Below are 19,416 nucleotides of genomic sequence, written 5' to 3'. Positions count from 1 at the left end.
AATCGCCAAAATCCATCAGCTTCGCCCCCCGGTCCCTCACCGAGACGTTGTCCCTGGACCCCACTGGGGACCTGCGGTCCGGCCCCCCCTCTACTTTTCAGATTTTTTTCTCAACATGCACTCTCATCCCTGAGAATTGTCAGCAAGCTCAAATAAAGATGTGCATGAGACATTTTACTTATTTTTTAATTCTATGTGCATAGTTATTTTTGTTTGTACCTGCATGCAATTTCCTGACAAATTTGGGAAATTCTGTTTCCCAAAAGATAAGGAAACAAGTAGCCAAATTTAAAACAACCATGACCCTGACCAGGCAGGTCCTAAGGATGCCGTAAATATATCACACAGTGCCACACATGTTAATGAACATTTGTTTTATTTTGCCCTGCAAGACTGATATCTGACCACTTGTTTACTCCCACAAGGAAGTAAAAAATTTATACTCCTGTACCTCATGTCCTGTGAGATCTCAATCCTGATGGATACCTCTAGTCTCAACCAGATGCTCAATGAACCTTACTGGCAAGCTTTCTTCAGATAATCTTTGTAACATACTAATGTACTGTATATGGTCTTAGATACACACACACATTATACATACATTTGGGCCTCATTTCTTCCTATTGTGTTTTCTCTATGCCCAGACTGTGAAGTTTGCAAATCCTTCTTCTTCAACAAATGTGAGGTTCATGGACTGCCCCTCTTCATCTCAGATACTCCTGTTCCCATGGGAGTCTCTGACCGAGCCAGACAAACTCTTCCTCCTGGGCTAGAAATCAAGAAGTCCAGTATTCCTGATGCAGGCCTGGGAGTGTTTAATAAGGGGGAGACGATTCCAGTAGGTGCACACTTTGGACCCTACCAGGGAGAGCTGGTAAACCGAGAGGAAGCCAGGAAAAGTGGAGACTCCTGGGTTGTGAGTTTCTCACAAATTTATTCTAAAGACTGTATATTTGTAAGTAACAATGAGGTGAAGGTAGCTCCAATTAATATCAATTTCTTCTTGCCAAAGATATGTGGAGTAGGGGTTTAAATCACAAGTTCCTACATCGATTCTTTTAGCCAGTGTGGTGGAAATTCACCTGTTAGTAATAGAAATACTAGTAACATCTGAAATAATGCTCAAGCAAATATTTATTTATTGTATAATTTTAAAATAATTATTCATGAAGAATCACATAAAATCACAAGCCCAGGTAGTCATTAACATGGGTCCTCCCATAACTACTTCTAAGCATGGTCAGCTTCCTCTATTACACAAGATATTATTCATCATCATAGTTTCCATCAACATTACATAATAGTCTGTTTTCCCAAATGCAGCTGAGAAAAACTGTACCAAGTTTTCCTTGACTCTGCTGCATCCACAGCAACATGGTAGCTTCACACACACACACAAAAGAACTTATCCATTCACACTTTACAACTTCTTTCTTTTCTAAACATTGAGGATAAACAGAGAAGCATGACACTAGAGGGTTTGAACAGATACTGTTAACTATAATTAATGCTGAAGTGAATATAAAACTTGTTACCAAACCAACAGGCCAATGATTTTTGATACCACAAAATTTACCACAATGCGAGTTGATTTGATGCTGGGGTATGCAGTTGGTATGACATTTTACACAATCGGTTTCATTTACATTAATTCACACATGCAAACAAAATATAATTTGAACATCAGTTTAGTGAGGATTGATTAGATTTGTACAGTATATACCTGGTGTGCTATGTGCCTTATTGTGGGGAAGATGTTCCAGCCGAGCCCTCTCAGACAAGGGATGAGAGGTGTGAGAGGCACAGAAGGACTACTGGGGAGATTGTAAAACAGACAGACATTCAGACAGAGTCTGATGTTGGACCTTTAACTGAAGCTGATTTGATGTTTGAGTGACCTTGCTGAGGAACAGTGTTCAGAGATCACATTAGACCCATGTTTTAAGAAGACATGTGAGGGTATAGTCTTTGCTCCTGCACTGGGAAAGGAGGTGTACTTGCTGCAGAATAGCCTTCTGTACAGACAGAGTGAAGAGGTTTGCAGCTTGTGGTCCCACAGAAGTGCAGGAAGGAAGTGCTTGAGCTTGGTCACATTGTACCATGGGCAGGTCACTTGACTTGCATGAAATCTTTGCAGAGAATCAGTAAGCGGTTTTATTGGCCAGGGCTTTATGAAGATGTGAAGAGTTTCTGTAAGTCCTGTCCTCAGTGTCAGCTGTCAGGTGGTAAATGTTTTAATCATGCCTGTTTGATTCCCCTATACACCCCGTATACACTCCATTTGAGAGAATTAGGGTGGACATAGTTGGACCTTTGGAGAGGAGTAGATCAAGAAATAGGTTTGTCTTGGTCATTTGCAACTATGCTACAAGATACCCTGAAGCCTTTCCTTTTAGAGAAATCACAGCCAGACATTTAGCCACTGCCATGCTCCAGCTCTTCTCTAGAGTTGGTATACCCAATGAGGTGCTAACAGACCAAGGCCCCAACTTTATGAGCAAGACCCTAAAGCAAGTTTATTTAATATTTAATATCCTTTTTATTGTCATTGCACAATGTACAATGAAATTCTGTTTCTCTAGTGGATCATATAAAAAGACATAAAAACATAAATGGGTCTGTGGCAGTTCAGAGCAGGTGGGTGGAGCACAGAGGACGGCAGGACAGAGATCAAGTTCCAATTTAGTATTTATTGTCACACTTTTCAGCATAACATTCACTCAGACAGACACACAAGCACACACGACGGGTGTCTGTTCAGGGAAGAGCTCCTCTGCTCTCTGCTCTCCCTCCCTCCCTATATAGGGCGCGGTCACTGGGAAGACACACAAACACAGGTTAATTGCTCTCAGGTGTAGTGATTCTGCCACTCACCTTCCCTGACTCCGCCCTCCTGTCACAGACCGGCGCTTGACCACGCCCCCGCTGCCACATACCCCCACCGCCCGACTCAGGCCGGGCGGCTGTCCGGCCTGCAGCCGACTCCCCCCCCCCCCCCCTTGACGGGAGAGGAAGTCCGCCACAACCATCTGTGCCCCCGGCCTGTGGACCACCTTGAAATTAAAGGGTTAGAGTGCCAGATACCAACGGGTGATCCGTGCGTTGGCATCTTTCATGTGGTGGAGCCACTGGAGGGGCGCGTGGTCCAAACAGAGGGTGAAAAGGTGCCCCAGCAGGTAGTACCGGAGGGCGAGGACCACCCACTTGATGGCCAGACACTCTTTCTCTATGGTGCTGTAGTGCCCCTCACGCACCGACAGCTTCCTGCTGATATACAGGACGGGGTGGTCCTCCCCCTCCACCTCCTGGGACAAAACCGCCCCCAGCCCTCTGTCCGACGCATCGGTCTGCAACTTTTTAGTGAGATCAGTCAGCGGGCTGGTGACGTCCGAATAATTAGGTATAAACCTACGATAATAGCCAGCCAGCCCCAGGAACTGTCTCACCCCCTTTTTGGTCTTGGGCCTTGGGCAGGCCGCAATCGCTGCGGTCTTGTTAATTTGGGGACGCACCTGCCCGTTGCCCAAGTGGAAGCCCAGATACCGTACTTCCACCCGCCCAATCGCACACTTCTTTGGGTTGGCTGTGAGACCCGCTTGCCTCAGCAACCTAAGGACGGCCCTTAGGTGTTCCAAGTGCCTCGGCCAGTCATTACTATATATGATGATGTCATCAAGATAGGCGGCCGCATAGGTGGCGTGGGGGCGGAGGACCCGGTCCATCAGCCGCTGAAACATAGCGGGCGCCCCAAACAGCCCAAACGGAAGTGTGACGAATTGGTGTAACCCAAACGGTGTGGAAAAGGCCGTTTTTTCTCGGGATAGTGGAGTCAAGGGGATCTGCCAATATCCCTTCGTCAAATCCAGTGTCGAATAAAAGCGAGCCGTGCCTAGTCGATCGAGCAGCTCGTCAATACGAGGCATTGGGTATGCATCAAACTTAGACACCGCATTGACTTTCCTATAGTCCACACAGAACTGGACCGACCCGTCGGCCTTGGGTACCAAGACCACCGGGCTGCTCCAGTCACTGTGGGACTCCTCGACGATGCCCATTTCGAGCATGGTCTGAAGTTCTTCCCGAACCACCTTTTTTTTGTGTTCGGGTAGCCTGTAAGGGCGGCTACGCAGTACCACCCCCGGGGGCATCTCGATGTGGTGCTCTATGAGGTTAGTGCGACCGGGCAGGGGCGAGAACACATCCGAAAACTCGGTCTGCAACTGGGCGACCTCCGTGAGTTGGTTCGGGGAGAGGTGGTCTCCACAGGGGACCGGAGAGGTACGTGATGCCAATGTCCCTTTTTGAACCTCCGGCCCCAGCTCCGCCTTCTCCGGAACCACCGACACCAACGCCACGGGGACCTCCTTGTTCCAGAGTTTAAGCAGATTGAGGTGGTAAATCTGTAGCGCCCCACCCCTGTCCATTCGCCTCACCTCATAGTCGACGTCCCCGACTCGCCGTGTGACCTCAAAGGGTCCTTGCCACTTGGCGATCAATTTGGAACTCGACGTGGGCAGCAGTACGAGTACTTTATCTCCCGGAGTGAACTCTCTAAGGCGCGTACCCTTGTTGTACAGGCGGACTTGCCATTCCTGGGCCTGCCGCAAATTCTCCTGAGTTAGGTGGGTGAGCGTGTGGAGTTTTGCGCGCAGGTCCATAACGTACTGAATTTCGTTTTTGCTTTGTGAAGGTCCCTCCTCCCAATTTTCCCGCAGCACATCTAGGATGCCGCGCGGCTTACGCCCATATAATAATTCGAACGGGGAGAACCCCATGGAGGCTTGGGGGACCTCTCGCACTGAGAACAGCAAGGGTTCGAGCCACTTATACCAATTACGTGCGTCCTCACTTACGAATTTTTTAATTATATTTTTGAGGGTGCGGTTGAACCGTTCTACTAAACCGTCCATTTGTGGGTGATACATGCTGGTGTGGATCGGCTTAACCCCCAATAACCCATACAGTTCGCGCAGTGTCCGTGACATAAACGTAGTGCCTTGATCAGTCAGAATCTCTTTCGGGATTCCAACTCGGGAGATGACGCGGAAGAGCGCCTCTGCAATACTGCATGCTGAGATATTGCGCAGAGGCACTGCTTCCGGGTATCGCGTTGCATAGTCCACCAGAACTAATATAAAGCAGTACCCTTGTGCTGACCGATCTAATGGGCCGACGAGATCCATCCCAATTCTCTCAAACGGGGTCTCGATTAATGGAAGAGGGCGCAAAGGCGCTTTTGGAATGGCCACTGGATTTACTAACTGGCATTCGCGGCATGCCGTACACCACCTATGAACATCGCCGCGAATCCCCGGCCAATAGAATCGGGCCATTATTCGGGCTAGTGTTTTATCCTCCCCTAAGTGTCCAGCCATGGGATTAAAGTGAGCCGCCTGGAATACCAATTCCCGGCGGCTCTTCGGAATTAAAAGCTGCGTGACACACTCTTTAGTTTGAGTGTCCTGCATCACTCAGTATAACCTATCCTTCATAATTGCGAAGTAGGGGAAGGATGGGGTGGCGTTCGGCTGGAGCGTTTGACCATCGATTACTCTCACTTGGTCAAACGCATGTCGCAGAGTCTCGTCTCGCGATTGTTCTAATGGGAAATCCGCGAGGGATTCCCCAATAGAGAGAGGAGGAGCCGGCGGCTCCTCACTCTGACGCGGAGATGACGTAGACGGCTCTGCGACAGCTGCTCCCTCCAAAGCGGCACCGGGACCTCCCCCTGTTAAATGGCAGGACCCACTCTTTATTAGGCGTGTCATTAAACCCCGAAATCCTGGCCAATCAGTCCCCAAAATTAGAGAGTGGTTAAGGCGGGGATTAACCGCCGCCTTCACTATAAATTTTTCCCCTCTGAAAATAATGTGGACTGACACCAAAGGGTAGCTGTGAACATCCCCGTGCAACCACAACACCTTCACCCCTTGTGCTCCCCCCAATGCCTCGTTTTGAACCAGGCTTTGGTGAATTGAGGTCTGATTACAACCAGAATCCACCAACGCCTGATATGTAGCCCCTTGGATACTCACCGGTATGCGATTCGCTCCGGCCCGATCGAGGGCGGCCTCTGGCGTGTCGGGGATCCGAACCACTGCGCCCACTTCCATTGCTGTGCACTGCTGTTGAAGGTGTCCTGGCTCTCCGCAGTGCCAGCAAACCGGCCCAGGCTTTCCCTCTGCACCGGTGATCTGGGGCTCACTCACCTGAGGTGGGGGAGAGACAGACACAGAAGGGAGAAACGGGAGGGCACCGCGGGTGCGGCGGGCCGGCTGGGGTGGCGCCGGCCCCCGCCTCCGCGGAGGGGGAATGGGGCAAGGACGGGACACAGGAGGAGGGAGAGAGAGAGAGAGAAGAGGAGAGAAGAGAAGATGCCATCTGCTGTCCTGCCGCCGGGACAGCCGCCAAATGGTCCTCCGCCAGCTCGACTGCTTGATCCAGCGACGCTGGGCGGTGGCACCGGACCCACTCTGCAGTTCCTGCTGGCAAGCGAGCGACGAACTGTTCCAGCGCCACCTGGTCGAGGATTCCTTTGGCGTCGCAGTTGTTGGCCCTCAGCCACCGCCAGCAGGCGTCCAGGAGCTGCTGGCCAAACGCGAACGGCCGGCCGACTTCCTCCAAGCGCAGCGCGCGGAAGCGCTGGCACTGCTGTTCTGGAGTGCGCCCCACGCGCTGGAGGACGGCCCGGCAGAGGTCCACGTAGGCCAGCCGGCAGTCGGCGGGGAGCTGTAGCGCGGCCAGCTGTGCTTCTCCCGTGAGCAGGGGGAGGAGGCGCGCCGCGCGCTGCTCCATCGGCCACCCTGAGGCTTCGGCGACTTGCTTAAAGAGCGTGATGAACACCTCGGGGTCGTCCTGCGGGCCCATCTTGGTGATGGTGAGGGGAGACGGGCCCACGGTAGGAGCGCTGGTGGGCCCCGCCGACGCGAGGAGGTGCCGGAACGCCTGTTGATCTTCTTGTTGGGCCAACACCAGGGCCTCGAACCGCTCTTCTTGCTCCTTTCGGAGGGTGAGTAGCGCCTGGTGCTGGCTTTGCTGGGCCGTGGCGAGGGCGTGGACCAGTTCAGCGAACGGGGAGGACTCCATGGGGCTGTGAGGCTGCTGTGCTCCAGGTCCCGGGTTTCGGCACCACTGTGGCAGTTCGGAGCAGGTGGGTGGAGCACAGAGGACGGCAGGACAGAGATCAAGTTCCAATTTAGTATTTATTGTCACACTTTTCAGCATAACATTCACTCAGACAGACACACAAGCACACACGACGGGTGTCTGTTCAGGGAAGAGCTCCTCTGCTCTCTGCTCTCCCTCCCTCCCTATATAGGGCGCGGTCACTGGGAAGACACACAAACACAGGTTAATTGCTCTCAGGTGTAGTGATTCTGCCACTCACCTTCTCTGACTCCGCCCTCCTGTCACAGACCAGCGCTTGACCACGCCCCCGCTGCCACAGGGTCATAAAAAACAGACATAAAAACATAGATTATTATTATTATTATTATTATTAAAATTATTAATAGTAGTAGTAGTAATAATAATAAAACACCATAAGACAATAAAAGGTGAGGTAAAAGCCATAAATGGGGGACAATCACAAGAACAGTAAATAAAGTGCATATTTCACAGGACTGATTATATTGCACATCCAAAGACGTATTGCACACTCCAAAAGATCAGTTCTTAGAGTTTAGTTCTCTATGTAATAGCACTTGGATAAAAACTGTTCTTAAGTTTGGAGGTGTGAGTTTTTAAGGACGTGAAGCACCTCCCAGAGGGCAATAGAATGGAAAGATGGTAACCAGGGTGTGATAAGTCTCTAATGATGTTGGTTGCGCGGTGGAAGCACCATGTCCTGTAGTGTTTGTAACGGAGTTCCAATGATTTTCTGTGCTGCTGTGATTACTCTCTGCAGGGCCTTCTTGTTCAGCTGCTGTGCAGCTCACAAACCACACCAGCATCCCGTAGGTGAGAATGTTTTCAATAGAACAGTGATAGGATGAAAGAAGCAGCTGATGTGATATGTCCAGTCTTTTCAATGTCCGAAGGAAATACAGATGCTGCTGTGCTTTCTTCACCAGGGCAGTCTTATTTGTAGACCATGTGAGGTCTTGTGATGTATGTACCCAGAAATTTATATGAGGACACACACTGAACTGCATCACCCCTAATGTATAGGGGAGCAGGGCCTTCACATTGTCTCCTGAAATCAATGATCATCTCCTTGGTTTTGGAGATGTTGAGTGCCACATTATAGCTGGAGACTTTAATAAGACCAACCTTAAGACTGTACTCCTGAAATTTCACCAGCACGTGAAGTGTCCAACAAGAGGGGAAAGAACTCTCGATCGTGTGTACTCCAACATCAAACACTGTTACAGAGCCATGCCCCTCCCCCACCTCGGACAGTCAGACCATCTTTCCTTGCTGCTCATCCCTGCATACACCCCCCCCCCAGATGCACATTCAGGCCCACCACAAAGACTGTAACAACTTGGCCTGAGAATGCACTCCGTGAACTCCAGGACTGCTTTCAACACACTGGCTAGGACCTATTTGAACATCAGGATCTGGAAGTGTTCACAGAGACAGTTTTGGAATACATCAAGTTCTGTATGGGAACTGTATCTGTGGACAAAACCATCTGGGTTTTTCCAAATCAGAAACCCTGGATGACCAGCCAAGTTCGCTCACTCCTCAAGGCCCGCAACACTGCCTTCAGGTCAGGCGACAGAGTCCTTTACAGCACGACTCGAGTTGACCTGAAGAAAGGGATTAAAAATGCCAAAGCGGACTATAAAAGGAAGATAGAGTCCCATCTCGCCAGCAACAGACCACGAGAGGTGTGGCAGGGCATACAGAACATCACCAACTTCAGAGGCGGTGATGTGACATCAGGAGTCCCGAGTAAGTCGCTGGCAGAGGAGCTCAATTGCTTCTTTGCTTGCTTCGAATCTCTGCAGCATTAGAGCTGCAGAGACAGCCTACAGGGAGGAGGTTCAGAGGCCTGCAACCTGGTGCTCAGTAAACAACCTGGCTCTAAACTCTACAAAGACAAAGGAGATCATTGTGGACTTCAGGAGGAAGAAAAGTGACCACTTCCCCCTCTACATCAACGGCGAGTGTGTGGAGAGGGTTCATGATTTCAGATTCCTGGGAGTCCAGATCTCTGACGACCTCTCCTGGACAATCAATATCTCAGCTGTTATAAAGAAGGCTCAGCAGCGTCTACACTTCCTGAGAGTCCTCAGGAAGAACAATCTAGACCAGAAGCTGCTGCTGGCCTTCTACTGTTCCTCCATTGAAAGCCTGCTGACATACTGCTTGTCCACCTGGTACGGGAGCTGCACTGCTGCAGACAGAGGGAGGCTTCAGAGGACAGTCGCAGCAGCGCAGAGGATTGTCGGCTGCCCTCTCCCCTCCCTGACAGACCTATACACCACCCGGTGCATCAGCAGAGCTCGGAGCATCATTAAGGACAATTCACATCCTGCCTCCCAGCTGTTTGAGCTGCTTCCTTCTGGGAGGCACTACAGATGTATTAAAACAAGGACTACTAGAATGAAAAACAGCTTCTTCCCAAGAGCCATCACCATACTGAACTCTAAGAGGAAACAAATATAATTTCAACATTATGCAAAACATCTGTCACTGTCACTGTTGCTTTTACATTCTGTGCAATACAAATAATTTATTTATTCTGTACATAGCCATCCATGTTCATACTTGGATATAAGACACTTTTATACGTATTTCAATTTTTGTAATGTTTATGTGTTAGGATTTAAGGGGTTTTTTTTTGTACTTTTTTTTGCACTGGAAAGGGAGAAGCTTCTAATCTCATTATACAATGGATTGTAAAATGACAATAAAGGTCATTCTATTCTATTCTATGCTATTCTATTCTATTCTATTCTAGGTTGTTCATGGAGCACCACTCTTGGTCTGCGGACCTCGTCCCTGTATGCAGATTCATCACCATTGTGTATCAGACCAACTACAGTAGTGTCATCTGCAAATTTAATAATGGTATTTGTGCTATAGGTTGGTATGCAGTCATGTGTATAAAGGGAAAACAGGAGAGGACTCAGTATGCACCCTTGCAGGGCCCAAGTATTGATTGTCAGAGAGGAGGAGTGATAAGTCCCCATCCTGACAACCTGAGAACGGTTGGTTAAAAAGTCTCTGATCCAGCTGCACATGTGCTGATCCACGCCCAGGTCCAGCAGTTTGTTCTCCATTCTGCTGGGTATGATAAGATAGCCTTTATTGTCATTGCACAATCACCCATACAACGAAATTGACTTGCCACAACTGAAGTTGTATTTGTGGGTGGTAAAAGAGAGCAACTGGACTTGCTTGAAGATTCTTGAAGACGTTTCACCTCTCATCCGAAAGGCTTCTTCAGTTCTGTCTGACTGGTAGGGAGCATCAGGTATTTATCCTCTCATGGATGAAAAGCTCATCTAAGGTGTCGTTGAGTCATCCTGTTGGTGTGGGTCACTGGGGGCTGGATGTGAACGGCCTTGAGAGTCGTTAGGGTGATCGATGGATTGCCCGTTAAGGTGATCAATGGAATGCTGATTCTCTCTGTCCTTTTGTGAGTCACTGAAAACAGCTGGGTTTTGGTGTGCATTCAGTTGTCTGGGAAGTGTGCCAAGGACTGCATTGTAGGTGGCTGATAAATGATGTCTTAGACCCCCACCTCTGTTCAGTGATGGCCGTTCCAGGTTGACAAAAATGGCTTCTTTAACTCCTCGCTTATACCAACGATCCTCTCTGGCTAAAATGCGTATGTTGCAATCCTGAAATGAGTGTCCTTTGTTGTTAAGATGAAGACAAACAGCAGAGTCCTGGCCTGAGGAACTGGCTCTCCTGTGTTGAGCCATACGCCTGTGAAGCGGTTGTTTCGTTTCCCCAATATACGAGTCCGTGCATTCCTCACTGCACTGAATTGCATACGCTACATTGTCCTGTTTGTGTCTGGCTATTCTGTCCTTAGGGTGGACCAGTTTCTGCTTCAGGGTGTTACTGGGTCTGAAATGTACCGGAATGTTGTGTTTGTAGAAGATCCTCCTGAGTTTCTCAGATAGACCAGAAATGTAGGGAATGACAATGTTCTTGCGTTTGTTCCTGTTCTCCTCCTCGTCCGTTCTGTTCCTTTTTCTGCTCTTGAAGAAAGACCAGTTGGGATACCTGCAGTTCTGAACTACATTTCTGGTCTATCTGAGAAACTCAGGAGGATCTTCTACAAACACAACATTCCGGTACATTTCACTGGCACTGGGGAGAGTACAAGCGGTGAAGGTGTTGTGTGTACATGGGGATGTTCACAATTATCCCTTAGTGTCTGTCCGTATTCTATTCTCGGGCCAAATGCATAAAGGCGGCAGTTAGTCCTTGTCTCATCCACTCGTTGATTTTAGGTACTGATTAGCCAGGGTTTAAAAACTGATGGAATATTTAACACATAGTGGGTCCTACACTAGTAGGTCATGGGAAGATCCCGGTGTGGCATTGACTGGAGAAGCTGTCACAGAGCCGTCTACGTCAGCACCGCATCAGAGTGAGGAGCAGCCCGCTCCTCCTCCCTCTTTCGGGAATTCCCTTGGAGATTTCCCGTTAGAGCAGTCGTGAGACAAGACTCTGCGGCATGCGTTTGACCAAGTGAGAGTAATTGATGGTCAAACTCTTCAGCCAAGTGCAGCACCGACCTTCCCTTATTTTACTATTATTAAAGATAGATTGTACTGAGTGATGCAGGACACTCAAACTAGCGAACGAATAACCCAGTTGTTAATCTCAAAGAGTCGTAGGGAACTCGTATTCCATGTGGCTCACTTTAATCCCATGGCTGGACACTTGGGGCAAGAGAAAACACTAGCCCAAATAATGGCCCGGTTCTATTGGCCATGGATTCGCAGGGATGTCCATCGGGTGTGTGCGGCGTGCCATGAATGCTGATTAGTAAATCCCGCGGCCAATGCGCGGATCACCCGCTGGTATCTCGCCCTCCCGCCATTTAAGTTCGAGGTGATCCACAGGCTGGGGGCACAGATGGTGGTGGCGGACTTCCTGTCCCGTCGGGGGGGGAGTCAGCTTCAGGCCGGACAGCTCCCCGGCCTGAGTTGGGTGGTGGGGGTATGTGGCAGTTGTAGGTGCATTTGGTTTTAAGTGATCAATCTCATTAAATCTGAAGGTTAATAATTAAAATTAAATCAGTCTCATTTGAATCATACCATTGAATCATTCTCATTGAATCAGTCTCATTATCGTTTTCATTGAATCAGTCTCATATTATCATTAAATCACTCATGGAATCAGTCTCATTAATTAATACCATTAATTTTGGTGCTTAATAATAAATTACCAAACAGCTAAATTATGGTATTCCAAATTATTATGATCACTTACTGTATTACATAACTTGTATGCACCTTTAGAATTCTTTGGAGATTGGGCAACTTCAGAAATATTGGAACACAAATAAAGACACACAGTTTCAAGAATAATGGAATTTATTATAACAAAGATAAAAATGGATAATAAGTTGGAATCATTATATACAAATATGATATGGTGTGTGTGGGTGTGTCCACGTGGTGGAGGCCTAGCTTGGTTGCTAGGTAAGACAAAGGGGTGTTATCTAAGTAGAACAAAGGATTAGCTCTGTTGCTAACTAAGGTGTGTTTGTGAGTGTGAGGCCTTGTGTAGCTAAGCTAAGACAAAGGAAAGCTAGCTAAGGTGTGTTTGTGAGTGGTGACCATGTGGGGGAGTTGACCACGTGTTACTAATGTGTGCTTGTGTGTGTGAAAGGCCCTATGGCCTGAGCAGAAGGCTAGCATGGGATGCTAGCTAGGTATGTTCGTGTGTGTCCACGTGGTGTAGGGATCACCACATGGAATTTGAGGAGAACAAAGGAGTTAGCATGGCTTGCTAGCTAAGGTGTGTTTGTGAGTGGCCACGTGTTTGTGTAGGCCTAGATTAGCCTCGTGTGGCTAAGCTAAGACAAAGGAATGCTGGCTAAGGTGTGTTTGTGAGTGGCCACGTGTTTGTGTGTGTCAGGCCTGGTGAGGCCTGGTGACCACGTGTTCATGTAGGCCTAGATTAACCTCGTGTGGCTAAGCTAAGACAAAAGGGAAGCTAGCTCATAACACTACTAAATCCACTGAAATCTTGATGAGGTCAAGATATGTATAAGAATGGAATTAAGGTGTTAGAAAAGATAGAGAAGCATGCACAGCCTATCTATTAAACAATTGAGAGATTAAAACAAAAGAAATCAATTCAACACGCTGCGTGTCTACAGTGTAGCAATTAAAACGTTCCTGAGTTTAAATTCACACTAGTTCAATAAAAGCTAATTCCTAAGACTAGGTTTATCTGCCCAAATGCCAGTCTTCGTCAGTATCTTGCCTTTAGCAAAATTATGAAGAGATGTTCCGAGACTTTGGAGTTTCACCGTTGTGAAGCCTTGCGTGAAGCAGAGGATTTCTTGGTCCGATGCGTGGTCGCTCGTGATGAAAAGAAAGTCTCTGATCAAACAATGTGCACAGAATTATAATTAGGAGGAATTTCGGTCGCTCCTAACTTTTAAATTAACTGCTTGGTGGCAGTTTGGTATGTACTTGATAATAGAAATAAAAACCGGTTGTAACTCATTTGAGTTAGATCGCGCGATTTTTGGATTTTTACCGTGGCCAAAGGTAAACAAAGAAATCGCGCTGAATTGTGGATCTTGCAAGAAAGAGAAGAAAAGACGTCTTATTTTGGGTTTGCTCGTGGAGCGAATCCTCTTTGTATCCAGACGGCTTGGAGTCCAGACGGAAAGAGGAAGTATGGCGGATTTCGGGGTCACTTATGCTTTCCTGGAGGAAGTGACGTAGATGATCCCGCCCACGCGTGACGTAGGTCAACGCGGAAGTTGGCTGATGGGAAATTTAGTTTTTAGACGGACTGTGTATTGTACCTACACAGTGGAGGCGTGGCCAAGCAGCAGTCTGTGAATGGAGGACGGGTTCGGGGAAGGTAAGTCATTCCACCTGCTGTCAATTAGTGTGTGTGTGTGTGTGTTTGTTACAGGGATAGAGCATAAAAGGAGAGAGAGAGAGCAGAGAAAAGGGGCTCCCTCCCGACCACAATGCATGTGTGCGTGTTGTGTGAGTGAGTGAAAGCTGAAAAGCTCAATAAAGTGTTTGTGTGTGAACATCAACTCTCGCCTGCCGTGCTTCTGTGCTCCACCCACATCAGGAACTGCTACAACAGGCATGGGTGTAGATGGCATACAGAAGAGGGCTCAGCACACAGCCTTGTATAGAGTCAGTGCTAAGCGTGAGGGTGGAGGAGCTGTGGGTGCCAATTTTGACAGTCTGTGGACGGTTTGTAAGAAAGTCTTTGATCCAGGCACAAGTGGCTGGGGGAAAGTCCAGGGCAGCCAGCTTGTCCACAAGGATGTCAGGGATGATGGTATTAAAAGCCAAGCTGTAATCGACGAAGAGCATCCTTACGGTGGTCCCCGGCTGTTCCAGGTGGCTCAGAGCAGTGGTGGAGGGCTGTGGAAATGGCATCATCAGTAGATTGGTTTGCTCTGTACGTATGTGAAATTGATATGGATCAAAGGCAGGAGGGAGGCAGTCTTTAATGTGATGTGACATTAGTCAGTCAAAGCATTTAGCGACTACTGGTGTCAAGGCAATGGGTCTGTAATCACTGAGATTGCTGGTGATTGAGTTTTTGGGGATGGGGATTGTAGTAGCCGACTTGAGACAAGGTGGGACAGTGGCGTGTGTCAGGGAGAGATTAAAGATCTTCGTGAAGACTGCTGAGAGCTGATAAGCACAGGATTTGAGTACTTCACCAGGTACTCCATCTGGTCCAGCAGCTTTCCTTGTGTTCACAGATCTGAACACATGCCTCACTTGATGTTCCTGGAGAGTGTGTGTGAGCTTGCAGCCTGTGAGGGATGTGTGACTGTGTGAGGCCTCATTGCCTCAAAGCGGGCAAAGAAATGGTTTAATTCCTCTGCCAGTGAGGCATTGACACTGATGGTCACAGAGGTGTTGTCTTTATAGTTTGTAAGGTGTTTTAGTCCCTGCCACATTTGACATGGGTTGTTGTTTGACAGATGGTCCTCCACCTTCCTTTTGTAGGCCTCCTTTGCACTTTTAATGCCCCTCCTTAAATCTGCTCTTGCCATGATGTACATGGCCTTGTCACCTGTCATGAAGGCAGAGTTACGGGCCCTCAGGAGTGACTGAACTTTGCTTGTCATCCAGGGTTTTCTGTTTGGATAAACACGAATGTGCTTTTCCACTGTAACATTATCCATTCCATGCCAAATCAACAAGAGGTTATGCTTGACCATCTCAGATTTCAATGAAATTTGGAGGGCTCAGAGATACTATTAAAAGAAGTTAATCCCCAAAACTTGAGCTTCCTATCACCAATAGTTTCAGAGATACAGGCATTTGAATTTTTTGATTTTTTTGTTTTTTGCTCAAAACATACATATTTCAAAGTGCAATATAATCTTTATTATGCAAGATAGAAACCTAAAATTTTGCACAGAGACTCAATGTCTTGTACTACAAGCTTCAACTTAGAATTTCAATGGTCATTGTATATTAGATGGTGATTTTAACAAGGAAATTAAAAAAGACAAATTTGCATTTTTTGCATTTTTAACTCATTCTGGAAGCTTGCCTGTGGCAGTAATGCTTAAACTAAGAATGTTATTCAAATCTACACAGAAATATCTACCAACTTCAGTTTTACCAAGTCTTCACTATTCCTAGTTTGTCTGTAATAGGGTTTTGAAATTCGCCGACTTCTAAAACATGCCATTTTCAGTAGCAAGAAACCCAATGTGGGATAGCAGTTAGGAACTTGTAAATTTTTTTTTCAGTAATCCCCAAGACCCATATTTTATATTTCCAAATTTTTGTTCTGTGTCTCTCAAGTATTTTTAAACTACAGGGGTTTAAAAAAAATCCATTTTCATCAAATTCGAATTTTTGATATATTTTCATATAACTGATATTTGAGGGTTAATAAATGCTTCAATAAGGCCTTAATAAGTAGCCAATAAGTAGGTTAGGAGACATGTTTCTTCCTCAATTTTAAATAAAATTTCAATTAATGATCAGTATTAATTATTTGTAAATTGATTTTAATCTAAGACTGTGTAACATTAGCAATCAATGACCAGCTATTGTGTACCAGTCAACAGCCAGCCTTATCAATATCAACACAACACAATAGGTGACCTTTGATACCAGAACAGGTGGCTCATATCTTATAGTTTTAGAGTCTGTAAACTGCATACTTGTTCAGATAACATTTATATTGCTTGGATTATATTAAATACATTGTAATACAAGGGGTGGCATGGTGGTGTAGTGGTTAGCGCTGTCGCCTCACAGCAAGAAGGTCCGGGTTCGAGCCCCGTGGCCGGCGAGGGCCTTTCTGTGTGGAGTTTGCATGTTTTCCCCGTGTCCGCGTGGGTTTCCTCCGGGTGCTCCGGTTTCCCCCACAGTCCAAAGACATGCAGGTTAGGTTAACTGGTGACTCTAAATTGACCGTAGGTGTGAATGTGAGTGTGAATGGTTGTCTGTGTCTGTGTGTCAGCCCTGTGATGACCTGGCGACTTGTCCAGGGTGTACCCCGCCTTTCGCCCGTAGTCAGCTGGGATAGGCTCCAGCTTGCCTGCGACCCTGTAGAACAGGATAAAGCAGCTACAGATAATGAGATGAGATGAGAGACATTGTAATACAGAGCACTGAGAAAATTTACCAATGTTATTAACTGAATGTGTTTCTTTACAAGGATTGGATATTTTGAATAGTTGACTAGGGAATTTAATTGTAGTTGCTTTCAATTTGAGATCAGTATAAATGAGTTTGTTCTTAGACATCTAGAAATGGCTGAACTTCCTCCCTGTTCTATAGGAATTGGACTAAAGAAAGATCCTGACTGCCATAAACTAACATACAACAGAAATTGTAAGTTAAATACACTCTCTCAGTATAGTTTGGAGCAAATTTCATTAATTAAACAGAGAACTGAACTTGAGAACATTTCAAGCACAGACACAGTATGTCTGCATCATGAGAAACTGCTTCTGATGAAATATGAAGAGCTACAGAAAAGTTGTTGTGATCCATATGAAAGGCACAAGAAAAAAGTTAAAACAGAATTACGTTCAATTCTTCCCGAAACAGCAGATTCACTTTCAAAACTGATAAATAAAAATATTAAACCTGGACAAAAATTGTGTTCTAAATGTTCAAAGAGATTGAAAGAACATTTAAGCCAAGCAGATTCAGCAGGTTCTACAGAATCAGAACAAGAGGTAGCTGAATCACTTGACAAAAGCCTTGTCAATTGGTTGCTCTCCACTGAAAATTGCCAAGTATAGCCACAAACAGAAAGCTGCATATGGCAAAGCAAAGCTGCAACGAGTAGAAGAAACTTTACGTTCTAAAATGAAATTTTATTAATTAATGAAATTTGCTCCAAACTATACTGAGAGAGTGTATTTAACTTACAATTTCTGTTGTATGTTAGTTTATGGCAGTCAGAATCTTTCTTTAGTCCAATTCCTATAGAACAGGGAGGAAGTTCAGCTATTTCTAGATGTCTAAGAACAAACTCATTTATATTGATCTCAAATTGAAAACAACTACAATTAAATTCCCTAGCCAACTATTCAAAATATCCAATCCTTGCAAAGAAACACATTCAGTTAATAACATTGGTAAATTTTCTCAGTGCTCTGTATTACAATGTATTTTTAATATAATCCAAGCAATATAAATGTTATCTGAACAAGTATGCAGTTTACAGACTCTAAAACTATAAGATATGAGCCACCTGTTCTGGTATCAAAGGTCACCTATTGTGCTGTGTTGATATTGATGAGGCTGGCTGTTGACTGGTACACAATAGCTGGCCATTGATTGTTAATGTTACACAGTCTTAGATTAAAATCAATTTACAAATAATTAATACTGAGCATTAATTGAAATTTTATTTAAAATTGAGGAAGAAACATGTCTCCTAACCTACTTGAGCCTTATTGAAGCATTTATTAACCCTCAAAAATCAGTTATATGAAAATATATCAAAAATTCGAATTTGGTGAAAATGGATTTTTTTTAAACCCCTGTAGTTTAAAAATAATTGAGAGACACAGAACAAAAATTTGGAAATATAAAATATGGGTCTTGGGGATTACTGAAAAAAATTTACAAGTTCCTAACTGCTATCCCACATTGGATTTCTTGCTACTGAAAATGGCATGTTTTAGAAATCGGCGAATTTCAAAACCCTATTACAGACAAACTAGGAATAGTGGAGACTTGGTAAAACTGAAGTTGGTATATATTTCTGTGTAGATCTGAATAACATTCTTAGTTTAAGCATTACTTCCACAGGCAAGCTTCCAGAATGAATTAAAAATGCAAAAAATGCAAATTTGTCTTTTTAATTTCCTTGTTAAAATCACCATCTAATATACAATGACCATTGAAATTCTAAGTTGAAGCTTGTAGTACAAGACATCGAGTCTCACTGTGCAAAATTTTAGGTTTCTATCTTGCATAATAAAGATTATATTACACTTTGAAATATGCATGTTTTGAGCAAAATGCAAAAAAATTGAAAAATTCAAATGCCTGTATCTCTGAAACCGTTGGAAATAGGAAGCTCAAATTTTGGAGTTTAACTTCTTTTAATAGTATCTCTGAGCCCTCCAAATTTCATTGAAATCTGAGATGGTCGAGCATAAATTTGTCAGATATTTGTTGATTTGGCATGGAATGACCCCATACAAAACTTGATGTAAGACAGAACAGTGTCAGTAAAGCCCTGTAAGTCCTGTTGTTCAAGTATATCCCATTCTGTGACAGCAAAGCAGTCCTGCAGCTTGGAGAGTGCACCCTCCGGCCAGGTTTTTACAGTCTTTATGACCGGCTTAGTTTTCTTCCTGAGGGGAGTGTATGCAGGGATGAGGAACAGTGAGAGATGGTCAGACAGACCCAGATGTGGAAGGGGGACTGTTCTGTAAGCATGCTTCAGATTAGAATAGACATGGTCCAGTGTGTTAATCCCTCTGGTGGAGCACTGTACATGCTGTACAAATTTGGGAAGGACAGTCTTTCTTTAAGCATGCTTGATTAAAATCCCCAGCAATGATTTGTACTCCCTCAGGATGAACTTGCTGCTGTCTATTAACAATGTCATGTAGGTGGGCGAGAGCTATGCTAATGTTAGCATTTGGTGGAATATAAACAGTAGTAATGAGTACCACTGTCAGCTCTCTGGGCAGATAAAAAGGTCTGCAAATGACGGTCACTGCTTCTATGTCAGGAGAGCAATGGGTGTGTGTGATCTTACTGTTTGTACACCAGTCATTGTGAACATATA

General features: G+C 45.7%; 2 protein-coding genes across 3 annotated transcripts in view; one reads left to right on the top strand and one right to left on the bottom strand.

The window, feature by feature from the left end:
• The window catches only part of LOC132867674 (zinc finger protein 585A-like), a 1,308,017-nt gene that overhangs the window by 253,069 nt on the left and 1,035,532 nt on the right, over positions 1–19,416 (bottom strand). The window lies entirely within an intron of this gene.
• Positions 1–19,416, top strand: part of LOC132867736 (histone-lysine N-methyltransferase PRDM7-like) — an 89,083-nt gene that overhangs the window by 10,733 nt on the left and 58,934 nt on the right. For both annotated transcript variants that reach the window (XM_060900749.1, XM_060900750.1), the window contains exon 2: positions 645–916. In XM_060900749.1, the coding sequence (XP_060756732.1) occupies positions 645–916 (272 nt within the window). The remainder of the gene's footprint in view (positions 1–644; positions 917–19,416) is intronic.

Source organism: Neoarius graeffei, chromosome 19, assembly GCF_027579695.1.
Source record: "Neoarius graeffei isolate fNeoGra1 chromosome 19, fNeoGra1.pri, whole genome shotgun sequence".
Taxonomy (NCBI): Eukaryota; Metazoa; Chordata; class Actinopteri; order Siluriformes; family Ariidae; genus Neoarius; species Neoarius graeffei.
The sequence above is the reverse complement of the archived record's forward strand: the minus strand, read 5'-3'. Positions and strand labels throughout refer to the sequence as shown.